Raw genomic sequence first — 16,885 nt, forward strand, 5'->3', positions numbered from 1 at the left:
TAGTTTCTACAGCGCTCCCCTGTACCTCGAAGTGCCCAATTCCTACCACCGACGCACGCTGTCCCTGATTTAACCGGCGAGTGCTTAATCTTAGCGTCGAGGGTTTGACGATACAGCACGTTATATTACGAAGGATGTTTTGATGATAATATTCGATAGATAAAAGCAACCCTACTTGGCGATCTGTCTACTTTAGACAATTTTTGCTCTTTGTTATCGCTCTTGGTGTTCTATGAGCCCCGCGCCATAGGAACAATGACGCTATACCATAAAACGAAATTCGCTAACCAGTTTCTCGAGAGGAACGGCGTACGAATCCAATGATATTTACAGAGCAAAAACCATACCTTAAAAAACAAACTCCCGTGCCATTATATTGTATCTTACAAAATCACCAAATCCCCTTTCCCATCTCTCTTCCCAAATCACCACCAAAGTCGCGAATCGATTGAAGATTATAAGGCAGCGTAGATCTCGTGCGTTTAATCGACGTCAACGTTCACGCGGCGCAGTTCAGCTTTAGCCTGTTCAATTTCACCTTGCAGCTCCTCGTGTGCCTCGGGCACATCGTGGAAAGTGAAGATGGCTAGACCTAGGCGACCGAGAAGGTAGCATCCGAAAGATATTAGAGCATAGAAAGGGAGCTAAATGAAAGACGCAGAGCAAGATATATGTTAGCTGAAGTTCTGGGATGGAGAAGGGTTTGGTGTGGGAGAAGAGGTGGACGTACGACGGGGATTATTTCTTGCTGGACAGTCTCGTTAAGCGGAACGAGGCCGAGATAAAGGGATAGGTAGAGCTAGGAATTTGGTTAGCTGTCGTTTGGAAGAAAGGGGATGAGCTGGTATAACGTACAGAGGATACTAGCAGGAGCACGGAAAGCGTCTGCTGGGCGCGCGTCATTGTGAGGTCCTTTTCTGCTTTGGTAGCTATTAAACGATTTGTGTTGATTTATACAGCAGATCAATGACGGCGAGGGGGAATTGCGCCAAATTTTGTAGTGATGTCTGGGAATGCAAGTTATATTTATATGAGGGACTGGGAATTGAGGAGGAGGAGGGCCTCAAATTGAAGTGGACAAACAGTCCATTACCTATTGACCGCGGAGGTGACTGTATGGTAAATTACCTCAAAGTACTTCCCACTATATGGCGCTTATTGAAGTTGCCCCCAATGCGATATACTAGAATGACTAATTAAACCCAAAAAAAAGGCATATAATAATAAGTCTTTATTTCCATTACAGTACCCAGTCTACAACAGCAATAAAAGTTGTTGGATAGTCCTTGTGGATTTAATACAACTTATACATTCACCGTACAGCTTTACCGGCGCTAAAAATTGGCCTGTTTGTGGCCTCAGGCTACAATAGCCCCATCTATCGTGCTTTGAAGCTTTCCTCAACTTCTCACCCCTCTATTATCAACATTCTTTGTCGCTTTTTAGAGACTGTGCCGTCCTACGACACTCTATAGAATAGGGTGCAAGGCGCGGAAGTGCTGATTTTATAGATCGATTCTCCGAGAACTGGCATATTACCCCTTGCAGGCCGACTGACGGGTAGGTAGTCCACTATACAGCCGATAGCTTGCGGATCAATTTCTTTCTTTCTTCTTTTTTGTACCCCTCAGGATAGTGCAAGTGGGAAAATGAGCAGCAATAACTATGAAATCGCAAAACAGAGCTTATTGGATGAGGTCCGAAACTCTCGGGCTCAGGATATAGAAGGGGTGCTGTGTCCCTCTCTCGACGAAATATTCCTGGAGTCGGCACAATTACCTCCGGCAACAGAACCACCCGGCATGGCAGTGCTGTCAGTAAATGAGCAAGGAGATCTTCTGCAATTTGTGGAGAATACGTTGAAAGAAGCAGAGCTGAATAACGGCCCGCCAAACTTTGAGGATGTGCCGGGCGTTTTGTTGAAGCTCTGGCATGACCAATCCGAGTTCTTGACACAAGCCACCGAAGCTCTGGCAAATGGAAGCAGGAACCGTCAGTACATCTTTTTGTTGCCCTTTCATACTAGTCTACATTTCTCACTGGCTCTTAGCTTCTCTTCGTCCTGTGTATGGCCAAGCGGGCATTTTGAAGTTCTTCCTTGAGCTTATAGCTTCGAAAGAAGTCGTCGAAAGCAACCTTATTCTTCATTGCTTGAGGCTGATTGGAAACTCATGCGCTGATACAGGTAAAGACTGTAGTTGCTCGAAAAATACATGTAACTGACAATCTCTAGATGAGAACCGGGCTACTGTGGTGAAGGACAATTATACATTTGCCATTTTACGGCAATTACAGCGGCCGGAACTCATAAAAGTCGTGATACCTGTTATATATAACTTATGTGTCGACTTCGGTATATACTCCCTGTCCCAGATGTATTCTCATGGCTGACTAGACCTAGAGCCCGCTCAGTCCCAGTTGGCGGGAAACAAGATAGTGTATATCCTTTTGAAGTTAGTCAAAGACAAGGCCTTCCAGGGAAACGACACTTTGCTTGACTATGTTTACGAGCTGATAGAACTAGTGGGTGAACAAGGTATATATACTTCTACCATGTTTTATTGCTCGCTAACGGTATAATTCTTAGACCAAGGCATTGCTAGGTCCCCGGATGGAACTATTTCACTCCTGGTAGCGTGTGCACTGAACAATGAGTCTGGACAAACTCTATCCCAATATTGTTGTCTCTCAAACTGCATGACGGCATATTTAAACAACAATAGATTTCAAGACATCTGCATATCAAAACGCATACTTCCCGACATACTATCAGTACTCAAAAGATCGCTGTCTTTCAACACCCTGGCCTCAAGTGACGATGCGAAGGCTCTCATACAGTCACAACTGAAAATCAACCAGGCGTTAGCAGAAGTATCAGCGTCGCCGGCTTTTGCAGAGACATACCGCTTAGATGATCCTTTGTCACAAACACTCAAATCGTGGTTGAGCAACCCAGAAGACCAACTCCAAATATGCGCCTGCATCATGCTCGGTAATCTGGCTCGATCCGACGATATTTGTGTGACAATGGTTAAGAAACTGCAAATCCACGAGGAACTGATAGTTATTCTCAACAGCAACGCTAAAGGGGCAACTCTTCACTCGGCGCTCAGCTTCCTCAAGAACCTGGCAATTGCTGGTGACAACAAGATCTTTATGGGCGAGGCTGGGATTATACCAGCTATCGCCCGACTCTGGAACTACGAAACTGTCCCCCAGGTTCAACTCGCAGCAACTAGCCTCGCCCGGCAGTTGGTCAATCACTCCGTGGAGAATATCAGTCGATTACTGCAGCCCGCTACAACCTCTGCAGTAGTGAATGAGAATGACGGTGAACGAACGTACTTGTCATTACTCCTTGCATTATTTGAAAGATCCGACTCGACCCCTATATTGACTGAGATCGGACGCATAACAGCATGCCTTTGTCGCACAATCATTCCCAGATCCAAGGCTGGTGACCAGAGCCATTTAGTTGATTCCATTCTCGAACGTCTATTTACCCATAATGAGGGCATAGCATCTCCGCTTGGTGCTATGGTAACGCAGACCCAATGGCCTGTTGTCCGGAGCGAGGGGTGGTTTGCCCTTGCACTTTTGGCGTCTACCAAGACTGGTGCTGAGGCAGTTATAGATGGCCTGCAAAAGATTGACGGGTTCTCATTGATTGAACAGACTCTGAGTGCTGAAGAGCCGGCTTCGGATAAGGAGACGGATAAAGACCAATGGCGCAAAGACCGTGACAACATTGTCGTTCTCGTGCAAGAATTACTAAAAAATAAAGAGAATAAGGTACGCTGGTTTAATTTGACTGCATGACTCATTGTGTTGAACTATGGATAACTAATCGATCGCTCCTCTGCAGCCTGACGCTGTGGACGGGTCTTGGAACTCCAGGGTCCAAGATTTAATGAGCCAACATGTCTCGAAGTATCTCAAACAGGATAAATGACTGGCTCTACTGCCTAGCTGAGATCATACCTTTTAAACTGGTAAATATGCTCATACACGCAAATTTTTGGCTTGAGTATTTGAATATAATGAGACGACTCTTTGAGTGTTGCATACTTTGGCTTTAGATGAAAGGCAGGTCTTGGCCCAGTAGGCCATTTATTTATTTACTGTTATATCTATAGTAGAGTGCCTGATTGATTGTGGGCAGACCATCTCTAGCGCATATGACCGATATCTCCAGAGCACATCTGTATCTTCAAGTTCCTCTGAGCCACGATCAGACCCGTAGTGGGCGGCTAGACCCTTTCCATCGATTATGATATCTTGCGTTGCACGACTCCCATTTCTAGGTGTTTTCAAGCCCGTTTCCCGCAAACCACCATTGTGCATAAACGAAAAGACAGGATTGGCGTCGTTGCTCATAAAACAGAAGAAGTTTGTGCTGATAGAATCCGTCGGATTAGTCCAAATAGGAAATTTGTAACGATATAGATCGCCCAAATCAAGATGGTGTAGAAAAGAATAATGTTGCTGAGCTTTAACGGTCCAGTCCCCCAGGTCTGGGCCATTGTCCGAGTACATAGACATACCAATCGGGGTATGGTTAAACATTTCGACATCAGAAGGAAGCCAGCGATGGTTTTCGAATGGAGGCGGAAATCCTTTAGAGATTCGAAATTCCGCAGGTCCTCTCCAGCGAGGCAAGGTTGAAGCACGCCAGCTGTCTTGGTCAACGGGTCGCACGGGCCGTAGCTCAGGACGATATGGGAGAGCAATTGGATGACGATTATGGAGATGGTTAAGAGCCCCGTCGTTGACGACGTTGGCCGAAACAACCAGCGAGTCAGGATGATTCAATTTTGTTTGGACCATCGTCGGGATTGTATGATTTTCTAGGAATACGATGTCACCATCGATCCATATGAATATCGCTCCCACGTCTCCATTAATCGTTTTTACAAAGGGGTCGCTGCTTTTCAATACCGAATAGGACGAGATTCCATCAACCATAGATGTGAGCCATTCAAGGCTCCCGGTGTGGTTTGTTTGTGGTATAAAAACCACTCGGTCAAGGAACCCTCCGTTGGAAACCAGGTTTCTCTTCAGCTAGATCAGCAATTTGTTCTACAAACGGGGAATTAAGTGCTCACCCGCAAGTAGCAATCCAGGATCTCCGTCCGACGGTGCTGGTGAAATGGTACCAGTGCAACAATTTCGACCTTCTTCGGTTTACTGAAGTGTCTTGGGCTCTGTGAAAAGGCGTAGAAGAGGGCAGGAGAGCTTCCATGGACAAGCAGCGGGAGCATCCCAAGTCTGAGAAGCGAGAAGTCGGGGAAGCAGACATGGACAAAGATCATCAGCATGCAGCTATAGCTTACACCACACCAAAAAACGATACCAGTCCAAGATTGACACTGTGAACGGTCGGCGACCACGTTTGTTTCAACGTCCGATTTAACATCACAGAAGCTGCCCATTATGTATCATGGGCTCAGCTCACGGGGAAAATTCAAAACAGGTGATTCAAGGGTACGCATTGCGTTCGGGGAGCGCTCTACTCTATTTAACATGCCATAATGGGAGGCAGGAGGAGCACAAAACAGCCGATGAAAATGCTCTATCTGTTTCCGCTTGCAGATGGTTTAGAAGTAACAGCCTGGAAAATCTTTATATGTAGCTCCATAGCTCCAGTCAAATTGCCCTAGTGCAGGTAGATGGAATGCCCAGATTTCCGGATCTGTCCATGAGCGGCGTTGCAGGCATGATTCTTTCAGGTGGCTGGGAAGAAACGTTCACCGAGAGCTCAGGAGCACAGTGAAGGACCTGGATAAGGATTAGCATTGAACTGCTCGAGGTTTGGTTGGCCTGTTAAGGAATCCAACTTGGGAGGGAAAGTAGCCCAGTTGATGATGACGTCGCTAACACATGCGAGCGGAGGATCGCCGTCGCTCGCCGTCTCTTCCAACTTCCGAGACCAACTCCGATCCCCAATCTTCCACGGAGTACCAACCTGAATTGGCTTCTTGTTCTGCCCTCTCCATGGCACTTACTGCCTGGTTTGTCAGAACATGAGGATACCCCTCCAGTTTCACCGTTTTTGTTCGACTTGTGGTAGAACACCACAACTCTTCTCACGCGTCCCTCTGCCGCCGAGCCGTCGCTTCGCACGTCCGTCAATCCCGAAATGTTCGGCTCGATCTCGTCAGAGGGGGCTCCCAAGATTTGGGACTGTGCTCATAGCAGCGCTTGCTCCTGGCGCCTTTGTGGAACTGGCAGAAACGAATGAGGACAATAGAACCGGGGAGAAATTGATGTTAGAGGCGTCTCGCCAGGAGATCCGAGACGATATCCTTGAACGAACAGAAGGGCGGATAGGGATTGGCGGCCCTGTAATAGCTTATTGGGTATATTACACCTACGACACAATAGCCACTGGTCTCCGTTTCGTTCACTTAGTCGTGATTTTTCTACCAGTCATCCTTACGGCACCTACGATATGGCTTGGGAGGCGCATAAAAAACCACGACGGGGTCCGAACAGGTACACTGTGGTGGTATAACTTTCTCGTGAAGGCAATGGAACGCGCGGGGCCTGCTTTCATTAAGGCAGGTCCAATATACCTGTACACCATGAGAAAATTGCATTTAACTGACATTTCTCTAGCTTGGTCAATGGGCCGCCTCACGTACTGATATTTTCCCTCCACAAATGTGCAGCACTTTGTCATCACTGCACTCAAATGCCCCAGCCCATTCATTGCTTGAGACTAAGCAGACAATCCAGAAAGCCTTCCACGGGATGCCCTTCGAAGACATCTTTGAGGAATTCAACGAGAAACCTCTTGGAGTAGGCGCTATCGCACAGGTTTACAAGGCAAAACTCAAACCGAGCCTTGCAAATCTTGCGGATAATGAGCTTACATCCGCACCTCAGGACTTAGGAGGCAAGCTTAAAAAGAATGTCGACGTCTTGGTAAAGAGTTCTCCCCAGCGCGTTCCGTCGTCATATGTTGCAGTTAAGGTTCTGCATCCGCGCGTTGAGCGCCTAATTCGCAGGGATCTGCGGATCATGTCTTTCTTCGCCTCTTTGATCAATGCAATTCCAACCATGCACTGGCTATCTTTCCCTGACGAGGTCACTCAATTTGGAGAAATGATGAAGCTACAGCTTGACCTCAGGATCGAGGCCACGAATCTAAAGGTTTTCCGAGAGAAGTTTAGGTCCCGTACTACAGCTTGGTTCCCTTACCCTTATTTGGACTACAGTACCCGTGAGGTCCTTGTTGAGGAGTTTGCCCAGGGCATACCCTTGTCAACATTCCTAGAAATGGGAGGAGGCGTTTACCAGCACGAGATTGCAAATGAAGGCCTGGACGCATTTCTTCATATGCTCTTGATTGACAACTTCGTGCATGCGGACTTACATCCAGGGAATATCATGGTCCGTTTCTATCAGCCTAGTGAGCTTGATCTATCTCTTCGCAAACAAACGCGTGCATCCGAAGCGCCAACAAGGAAGGAGGTTGATGTGGCAGAAGCCGTGCTTGCGCGATTACGACCACATCTGAATGAGCCACTGGAATGGGAAAGGGCTCTGAATGATCTTAACGCGGAGGGCTACCGACCGCAACTCATCTTCATTGACACAGGTTTGGTGACTCAACTGAACGACACGAACCGTTCGAACTTCCTGGCTCTCTTCCGAGCTGTTGCTGAGTTCGACGGCCACCGCGCAGGAGAACTCATGGTTGAGCGGTGTCGCCAACCGGAGGAAGTCATCGACCCCGACATTTTCGCCTTAAGAATGCAACACCTTGTTCTTGGGGTGAAGTCGCGAACATTTGCGCTAGGAAATATCAAAATCGGTGACGTCCTGAGCGAGGTGTTATCCATGGTACGGCGCCACCACGTTCGTCTCGAAGGCGATTTTGTGAATGTTGTCATCTCCATCCTCCTTCTTGAGGGTATAGGCCGGAGCATGGATCCCAACCTCGATCTCTTTAAGAGGCAAGAACCGACTATCCTCGCCTTTTTAATATTCGAATGCCTCCCACTCGCTTACTGACTCGCTTTTCAGTGCACTCCCCATCTTACGGAAACTCGGCTCCAACGCCACGTTCTTGAAAACAGTCCGATCGGGTGATACCTCAATGCTTCGTGTTTGGGTCGGGTTAGAAGCCCGGGGACTACTAAGGGCCAGCATTGAGAGCGTAGAGCAGTGTGTGAAGTACGATCAACTGTCCCCTAATATCTAGGCTTGGGTGGGAGGAGTGGCCCGATTTTCAGATATCACCTTGTCTATAATATATACCATGTTGATGCTTTAGAACCGGAAGTTCGGGCTTTTGTATATTACTTATTATCACTGTTAATATATATTATGTCCATGGCGGGCTCCACCTGGCCCACACCATGATGAACTACGTAAAGGCAATGCATATGGAAATGCCGCGAGCACAGTGGGCCGATAAGCCCATGTCGGTACCATTCTGTGTGTGAACACAATAAAAATTCGTGGATACCGATAATATACATATATTATATACAAACACGGAACATCAGATATAAATAAAATACACCGATGAGGACGGGTGACGAAAAGAAACACCCCCGATACCCATGTGCGAAGAACCTCGACTCCCAGTACACCGGAATATTATCACCAGATATGGTAGATCAAGCCAATATATGAAACGCGATGATGTCGATACGGGCTTGAAAGCAACCCGACAAGTCAGTAGTAATGTAAGCACATGTAGTTCGATGACCTGCCGGCGTTCAGAGTGGAATGTAAAAGCTTCAAATGTAACCACATAATTATCACAGATGCGCAACCAGTGCAACATAGCACGGATCAATTCCCGTTGTTGTTTCGAACGACGCCCCCGCTGGCGCGCCACCAAACGTCTCCGCCCCATCTCATTAATCGTTCAACAGCGGCGGTGGGCGAATCCAGGGCTGGTCGAATATCAAGGTAGAATACAGGCTCTCCAGTCGGTTCTGGAGGCCCTGAGTAATAATCGATCACATAGCGGACTTCTCTAGGGCCTAACGATGTTTCGCGCATCACGTACCAGTCATGCCGGTCAAACGGGGGTGGAGTCCTATGTAGTAAGATAAGTTAACGGAGCTGCTCGAGCGTGCGCGGTGCGGTATGGGCAAAAGGATGTGAATAGGACTGAACTCAGATGTGGCAAGAACGAACCCAAATTTAGCGGGATACAGCCGGCCCAGAGCCTGGAGAATCTGGGCTTTCGGCGTAAGCTCCTGTGGCCGACCCTGGAACTTCACAAGACGGGGTGGAGTTGAATTTGGAGTCCCGTAGTACTCTTCCTTAGCCAGCTCTAAAGTGATATTTTCCTCCCCTCGGCGACACTTCTCCCATCCATTTGCCAGGCCTTTGGAAAAAATACGTTCCCAATCCACAATTTCATTCCAGGCGCCTTCATTCAAAAAGTTGTGGACCGCAACCATAGCTTCCACGGCATCCTGAGGCGTATCTGTATAGCCTTTTCGCAACATCGCATTGTACATCTGCTGCGGGGAGGGATACTCCCAGTTGCCATCCGAGTCTCCTCTAGGTATGGAAGAGACCTCGCGATCCACGCCTAAGTCCACAGTCTGGTTTGGCGCGCGCTCTTGCGAGAGTGACGCAAACATATAGTTTAAAGGGTTAAGTTTTGACAGCGTTGACTGCCTTGTCTCTGTTGCAGGAGCTGGTTGAGGGGAGGATGTAGACTTTGGGGCAACGAAAAAAGGCGAATCTGAGGGTCGGACCGGACAGGCACTCGAAGTTTGGGGAACGGCAGTTGGAGGCTTAGGGGTAGAGTCAGGCGCATGCATGGGACACCCTGGCTATACCTGTAGTTAGAACCTTGAAGTTTTTTTGGTCATTTTCCTACTTACCGGAGGCGCCGCATCAGATGACGCTGGGTGAGTGCGCCCCAATGGTTGCGGCTGCGAATCTGCCCAAAACCAACCCATGATAAAGGGCAACAAATAATAGCAAATACTTGATACGCGGCTATGAATAAATGATGGCGATCGTCTAGTGAGGAAAGATTTGTGATCGAAATGGTGGATGAGAGGCCGAAGAGAAAAATACGAGGCTTCAAAACTTTTGGACGAGCGATGATCTAATAATCGGAGGCACCCGGCGTAACTTACCCATCCAATAACGACAGCTATATGAGCCGTAATTCAAATACCGGCGCATCCGATGAGTTCAATTTGATTTTATAGTCTTCCCCAACAGCATTCTACCCTATCATAAGCGCAGACTGCTTCTTAGCTATATTTTGCGCCAAGTGTAAAACATTGTCCGAATCATTTAATTATCTCAAGAGGCAAAAACGCCGTTCCTTCTTCGTACGCCTTCCCGACCTAAATACAGACCGATAAAATCCACACCAGCGGTATAAAGCAAAAGTCAGGAAGGAAACTTAAGACGCTGAGAAAAAAGGCGGCAAATGATGGAATACTGCAAAATTACAGCTTCCAGAATATAATAAAAAGAATGAAAAAATTGATGGCAAAGCTCAAGGTTCAACCCTGAACATCCTGAACAAGTCTTGAGATAAGAGCATATCCAAACAAGACCGCGAGGCCGACCCAGACTTTGTTGCGCTGAATCCAAGTTTGGCCGACCTCTCGTGCAGCATTGCCACCATCCATTACAACCCCGAGGCCGGGGCCACTGCCGTTGGGACGTCTCCGGAGCGCACTCGTTTCTGGAGAGCATCTGCTCGATCCAGCATTCGGGTCAGGCCTCAATTGTCCAGTCGCAGTATCAATGCGATTCTCTTTCAACCATTTCCAGTTTTCCTGGTCCAGTTCTGGCCACTCCGCACGGAACTTCAAACCCCCATCGCCTGCTTTTACATTATTGATGCCCCTGGAAGTGGGTGTTACCCCGGGTGTAGAGGTGATATGGGTGCCCCCGCCTGTGGAGTTCCACCATCTAGACCGCGCAGAAAGAACCCGCCTTTCTGCTTCTGACGCACTTACACTTCCTGTGGTCATTTCTTCGCTGGTCATGAACGAGAGGAGTCCGATGAGAATGGTCGAAACTTCCCAAGCCGGATTGAATGACTTTGGATGGAAATCGCTTATGCTTAGGCAAAGCCGAGATGACGGTTGAAACCGACCGCTTGGAGTGTGCATGCGGATAGCAGGAGGCGCAAATGGGTATTCGGGAGGAAACATCAAAGTACCCCAGTACTGGCCATTTTCGTACGGCGTGCCGGGAGGGCCAGTGATAATGTAATGCCATCTAAACAATGCTCAGTTAATCGATTTCTAAAAGAATACTCTCGTTGGATGTAGGCCTGGCTCACTCAAGGATGTTGGATTCTGATGGGTGCGCAATAATGAAAGGTGGAGGGTTCTTTTGAATGTTTTGGTACTCGCGTGTGAGCTAACAAAGAGTAAGTCAAGCGCCGAGCTGCAGAAAATTACAATTTAACTCACTCGCTTGAAAGCTGCTTTTGTGGCCATCGTACCCGAAGTTAAACTGCTTATTGGTGACGATGCGGCGTATCAGTGGGTTGAGCGGAACGAATGACGCAGTTTATGGGGGGAGGTTGCGGTTCAAAGAGAAAGAACAATCAACAGAACAAGCAAGAACAGGAAAAGACCTAGTTGACGATGCGAAAGAATTACGTGTTGTTGTTAAGAATCATAACACTAATGGACTGAAAGTTGAAAGGTGAAGCAGATGTCGCCACGTGACCTGCATTGCCGGTATTGCTTCTTCGGCGGCTTCGGGCACAAGAAGAGAACTTGAGACTCACTTCTGTTGGCCATTGCTATCGTCGCAATGTCCTCCCCACTCCCTGCTGAAGATGGAGACGTATGACTTACCCCACTGTCTGCGCATATTGATTTTCAGTATCTGTTTCTAACTGCTGGGCTCTGGCTTGGTTTCTAGATTTTCGAGAGTCTTCAGCGACCTGCCGATCCCAAGGTGCTAGAGGAGCAGCAGCAGGCCGTGAATGAACGTCTTCATGCAATTTATCAGAAAGCGCAAGATCGACTCGGGGAGCTGGTATGTTAATACCTCTTTTGGTCTTCGCTCATGCTACGGAGCTTGTTACCAGCGAAGTATCATCCCATCCCATCAACCAGTACTGACACTAGCTATGACCCAGATCGACCAAAACTCTACCTTGCCCTGCACAATATCGTCGGTCCAGGTCTTGAACGCAAAACATACGCGCAGAGGCTTTCTGGAGCAAATTTTCAATCCATTGCTAAGTGCGAACCAGAAGCAACCTCTTAGCCTGTCAGAAGCTCTACGGGAAATATCGGCACGTGCGGATAAACTTAGTAGATTCGGTTGGTGTTTTCGATCCAGCTCTCATTTCCAGCGATATCTCTAATCATGTCGAACTAGACGTCTTTCAGCAGCCCATCTCCGTGTATCTAGACCAAACGCCACCGACTGAGGGACAAGCGGGACCGACAAATATCAACGTATACTATTCCGTTAAGGAGAAGTCTCGTGTCCTACTCAAAACCGGAACCGACCTGGGAAATGCGGAAGGCTCAGCATATGGCAATCTCTTATGGCGCAATGTGCTCGGGGGTGCTGAGAATTTGAACTTCAATGCGTCATTGGGCACGAGGACGCGATCTGCCTACCAAGCCGCGTTTGATACACCAATTCTTAGCGATCCAGACTTTCGTTTGGAACTTGGCGGAATTGCAAGCGCAACACAAAAGTCCTGGGCGAGCCACGAAGAAGTGTTGAAGGGTGGCTGGGGTAAGCTTCGGTGGCTGAACCGGTCCGGTCACCGTCATGAACTTGGCTACAATGGCTTTTGGAGACAAGTCACTGGCCTTGCAGAAAATGCGTCTCCGACGGTCCGAGCCGACGCAGGCGATAGCGTGAAGAGTAGCCTTTTCCATAGTTGGACAGCAGATCGTCGAGACAACCCATTTCTCCCTTCTCGAGGCTACTACGCAAGGACATTCAATGAGCTGGCTGGTTGGGGACCAATGAAAGGTGATGTTGCTTTCTGGAAATCTGAGATCGAAACGCAAAGCGCTATCCCAATCCCTATTCCGGGCATCAAGGGAGATAGCGGGGTAAGCTTTACCACGGGTATCCGTGCTGGTCTTCTTTATCCACTTGGGCTTGACTCCGACTCGCGACCGCGTCTTTCTCGCATTAATGACCGCTTCCAGCTAGGTGGCCCTACAGACGTTCGAGGTTTCCGCCTCTCTGGCCTCGGGCCTCACGATGGTGCAGATGCTGTTGGTGGTGATGTGTATGCGGCTGGCAGTGCGAATCTCCTCCTCCCACTTCCACGAGTGGGCGCTGAGAAACCTTTCCGGTTACAGGCGTTTGTGAACGGAGGGCGATTACTGCCTCTGCGAACGGCACAGAAGACTTCACCTGCTTCTGGCACGGAAGTCAAAGACGCTATGTCATCCACTATCTCTGAACTTGGTAACGGCTTGCCGAGCATCGCAGCCGGAGTCGGGCTCATCTATGCACACCCAGCCGCCAGGTTTGAACTCAACGTCTCCCTCCCACTAGTGTTACGCAAAGGCGAGGAAGGCAGGAAGGGGTTGCAACTTGGGATCGGCATTAACTTTTTGTAAAACATGCCTGTTGTTGCGCTTTTTGAAGTATAGAATTCTTTCCGTATGTTTACCATTATTCAGCGTTAGTTTAATATATATATATATATATGAACCGCACACGATTCCCAGATCTAAGTAACTAACTTGGCTAACTACCGTTCCTGACACGGTGATGACTAAGCCCATACTTGGACCTAACTAGTTAGTTAACTAACTACGTATTTCGCTAGTTAGCTGGTGAAGTTAGTCTTCCCTCACCGCCGACAGGTGTTCTGTACAATATCAACCGCAAACCCTCATATTTCAAATATTCCTGAGACACTTGTATAACTTGAAGTCATTGGCGGACTCAGCTCTTTTAGCAGCCCTTTATCCTGCGAGTGATTCTTATCCTAATCCCGGCACAGATTCCAACCGCCATGGCGCAGTATTATCCACAACAACAGTCCTACGGAGCTCAGTCTTCGGCACAAAACCTCCAATTCTACCCTTCTACCTATTCGTCTGTATCAGGCCATACAACCCCGTCTCAAGCATCATACGGAGGATTTGGCTCACCGCCAAACCCAGCAGCCCAAGGATACCCCGTTGGAGGGGTCGGGGGAGGTTATGGCGGTTTCGGGTCACCAACCGCTGGTGTCAGCGGAAGAATGGGTGAGCAGGGCGGCTTACGGACAGGATGGCTTGCTGCATTCGGGACTGAGGGCTACGATGGCGAACCGCCGCTATTGGAGGAGCTGGGGGTTAATTTCGCGCACATCCGTACCAAGGTAAATAACCCCCGCCATATTTCCCTTATATGTTGGAATATTATGGGCTAATCGATTTGGTTTTCTCTGACTATGTAGACATTGACGGTCCTTAACCCTTTTGCTCGTATTGACCAACACCTCATGGACGACAGCGATCTCTACGGCGCCCTGCTCTATATCGTCCTATACGGTACCTTTCTACTTCTTTCAGGCAAGGTATTCTATGGATATATTTACGGTGTTGCTGTTTTCGGCACCGTCGCCCTTCACCTCATCCTTAGCCTCATGTCCCCCGTTGATCCCACCTCACCAACTCAGGTGCCAAATGCCGCAGACCCATCCTCGAACTATGATCCACACGCGAAACCCGACTCCTCCGGACACTTCTCTGCTACGTTGACTTTCCCACGATCCGCAAGTGTCCTGGGATACTGTTTCCTCCCACTTGTGCTAACAAGTCTTTTGGGAATCCTTGTACCCATGGACACGATGTTTGGGTACCTGCTTACGACGGCGGCGGTGGGGTGGTGCACATATTCTTCGTCTGGGATGTTTTGTGCCGTGGCGAGAATGAGTGGAATGAGAGGGTTGGTGGCCTATCCGTTGGCACTGTTTTATGTGGTATTTGGCATCATGGGAATCTTTTCGTCGAGGGGTAGTGGGACGCTTGCGGCGAAGACGGGTGCGGCTTAATTTCTTCAGCTTTCTACCTGTTCAGCCCCATCCGCCGCCTATTTTTCATTAAAGCCAGCGGGATTGAGTGTTTGAAAAGAACCACAGTTTGCCTTTAAAGGACTCTCACATATGTATCTGGTGTAATGACGTGTCGTTCCTAGAGCGGTGAGCGAGAAGCTTGGGTCTTTTTTTTTTTTTTTTTTTTTTTTTTTTTTTGATAACTGAGGTATGAATATTACGAGCTCACGGACATTTACTATTGCGCTGGTCAGATATGGGCGTTCAGAAATGTATTTCGATATCGCAATCAATAAGACAACCCAAAAATCAATCTTGCGTCTAAGATTTGTTATAATAGTATAGGAATTCTATGCTTAGAGACCTAGAGCTCCCTCCTCTCGAGCAGGAGCCCAGTTTTCCAGCCACTCCCGTGCTTTATCAGCATCACCCCCCACGGTTTCAACGGCAGCAACGCACCAGGGTAAACTGTATGTCCTCCCACCAGCTGACCCATGGTCTTCAGCAGCAAGCATATCCGCAATACCACGGCGTTGCTGGCTCGATTGATCAGTGCAGAGGTAAAAGGGTGCGGTGTGCGGTCCCGTGCCCTGCAAATCGGCGCCGTCAATTATAGGTCGCACAAGGTTCAGGATAGCGGCCGCACCCATCGACTCAGGTGCGTCGGAGGCTGGTTGTCGATTTTGCTTCCCCGTCTTACAATATTCATTCTGGCACCAGGGTTTGCTGCATCCGCTCATTATTTGGGAGAGATAACGGCGCTCGATGCGGCGACGGAGGGCTTTACCTTCCGGATCATAGGTGTCGACATAGAGAGGCCCAAAACAAATGCTGCAGAGGCCTAAGGTGTCGGCCCCTGGTACTATTGTACTTTGTGCTCCACGGCCGTCAAGTGTACGCCCACAGTTCTGGTTCAGGCATACCTGAGGAGTTGGCCGGGAGCGGCGGTTTAAGTCGTGGTGGCGGAGGTGCGTTTTCATATCGCGCAGCCGGACGATCTTGTTGCAGAGGTGGCATTCGGTAGTCCGGCCACCATCTACCAGTTCGTGCGGGGTGAGGCCGGAGAGCAGTACCTCGGGGTCATAGATATCTGGGTCGGACTCGCTTTTCTGCGGAACTACCAGATGACAGAACTGACACAAGATAGGTTTTGCCGGGCAGGCCGTTGTTCGATGTTGCGCAAGATGCTGGAGTCCATCTGCGTCAAATCCACAAGCACGACAAGATTGCTTCGAGTGGAATATTGTGTCATGTTTATGCAGGCTGGTCGGATCGTTACCGTATGAAGCGTCATGGGGGCAATGCCAGTGATTCTGCCATTCTGGAGAACGTTTGTGATACACATTGTTGCATTGGATACAGAGTATGTTGTTCCGAGAACAAAAGTTCTCATGTAAAACAAACGTTTTCTGAGAAACCCACTGTAGACAGTTTTTGCATTGGACATCATCCGGATCATGCGCATCTGAATCAACAGTGGGAGCGCCTGAAAGTTTCGCAGCCGAAGTACTAGATAAAATTTGCAGACTATAAGGTAATGGTAACGATGGAGGCGGCGCAACTTGTTGGCTGAGATGATTGGACGCAAATGCATGTACCGATATATACAATGCTTCAGCCCCTTCCAATTCCACATTGGTTGATGCAATGCTGATTTGTTTCTGTGCCTGGCCTGACAACTCGCCAAAGACAAACTCATCCTCTCGCGGACGGTTTCTTTGGCGAGCAGAAAACGGGCTCACGAGCAAGGAAATACCCACGTCATCTTCGCTATTAAGGTTGATCTCTATGGTGCTTCCATCATCCCATTTCCGCAGCTCATAATCCACATACTCGCCCGGGAGCACCTGCCCTGTGATTTCTGTTCCCAGATCAAGCATCCTGCCGACTGATGTG

The 16,885-nt window shown here is 48.6% G+C and overlaps 6 protein-coding genes across 6 annotated transcripts; 3 read left to right on the forward strand and 3 right to left on the reverse strand.

Moving 5' to 3' along the window:
- Nucleotides 1–132: 132 nt before the first annotated feature.
- On the reverse strand, nucleotides 133–903 carry ASPVEDRAFT_154813 (dolichol-phosphate mannosyltransferase subunit 3; the record flags this gene model as incomplete). Its single annotated transcript, XM_040808423.1, has 3 exons — nucleotides 133–644; nucleotides 731–799; nucleotides 856–903. The coding sequence occupies 3 exons, from the start codon at nucleotides 901–903 to the stop codon at nucleotides 483–485; spliced, it is 279 nt and encodes a 92-aa protein (XP_040672623.1). The 3' UTR covers nucleotides 133–482.
- Nucleotides 904–1,397: 494 nt separating this feature from the next.
- Nucleotides 1,398–4,349, forward strand: ASPVEDRAFT_46219 (putative GTP binding protein). Its single transcript, XM_040813500.1, has 6 exons — nucleotides 1,398–1,992; nucleotides 2,051–2,185; nucleotides 2,234–2,353; nucleotides 2,402–2,536; nucleotides 2,588–3,792; nucleotides 3,866–4,349. Exons 1-6 carry the CDS (start codon nucleotides 1,650–1,652, stop codon nucleotides 3,950–3,952), a joined length of 2,025 nt encoding a protein of 674 aa, XP_040672624.1. The 5' UTR covers nucleotides 1,398–1,649; the 3' UTR covers nucleotides 3,953–4,349.
- Nucleotides 4,111–4,965, reverse strand: ASPVEDRAFT_33125 (uncharacterized protein; the record flags this gene model as incomplete). Its single annotated transcript, XM_040810690.1, has 1 exon — nucleotides 4,111–4,965. One exon carries the CDS (start codon nucleotides 4,963–4,965, stop codon nucleotides 4,111–4,113), a length of 855 nt encoding a protein of 284 aa, XP_040672625.1.
- Nucleotides 4,966–5,781: 816 nt separating this feature from the next.
- Nucleotides 5,782–8,409, forward strand: ASPVEDRAFT_46222 (ABC1 kinase family protein). Its single transcript, XM_040813501.1, has 2 exons — nucleotides 5,782–6,560; nucleotides 6,619–8,409. The coding sequence occupies exons 1-2, from the start codon at nucleotides 6,024–6,026 to the stop codon at nucleotides 8,017–8,019; spliced, it is 1,938 nt and encodes a 645-aa protein (XP_040672626.1). The 5' UTR covers nucleotides 5,782–6,023; the 3' UTR covers nucleotides 8,020–8,409.
- Nucleotides 8,410–8,808: 399 nt separating this feature from the next.
- ASPVEDRAFT_56390 (uncharacterized protein) lies at nucleotides 8,809–11,159 on the reverse strand (the record flags this gene model as incomplete). Its single annotated transcript, XM_040815204.1, has 4 exons — nucleotides 8,809–9,058; nucleotides 9,160–9,809; nucleotides 9,861–9,966; nucleotides 10,549–11,159. 4 exons carry the CDS (start codon nucleotides 11,157–11,159, stop codon nucleotides 8,809–8,811), a joined length of 1,617 nt encoding a protein of 538 aa, XP_040672627.1.
- Nucleotides 11,160–11,700: 541 nt separating this feature from the next.
- ASPVEDRAFT_176956 (uncharacterized protein) lies at nucleotides 11,701–15,181 on the forward strand. Its single transcript, XM_040808787.1, has 7 exons — nucleotides 11,701–11,805; nucleotides 11,884–12,000; nucleotides 12,104–12,290; nucleotides 12,349–13,558; nucleotides 13,596–13,626; nucleotides 13,991–14,314; nucleotides 14,393–15,181. Exons 1-7 carry the CDS (start codon nucleotides 11,773–11,775, stop codon nucleotides 14,987–14,989), a joined length of 2,499 nt encoding a protein of 832 aa, XP_040672628.1. The 5' UTR covers nucleotides 11,701–11,772; the 3' UTR covers nucleotides 14,990–15,181.
- The last annotated feature ends 1,704 nt before the right edge of the window (nucleotides 15,182–16,885 follow it).

This window comes from Aspergillus versicolor, assembly GCF_001890125.1.
Source record: "Aspergillus versicolor CBS 583.65 unplaced genomic scaffold ASPVEscaffold_11, whole genome shotgun sequence".
In the NCBI taxonomy this organism is placed as follows: domain Eukaryota; kingdom Fungi; phylum Ascomycota; class Eurotiomycetes; order Eurotiales; family Aspergillaceae; genus Aspergillus; species Aspergillus versicolor.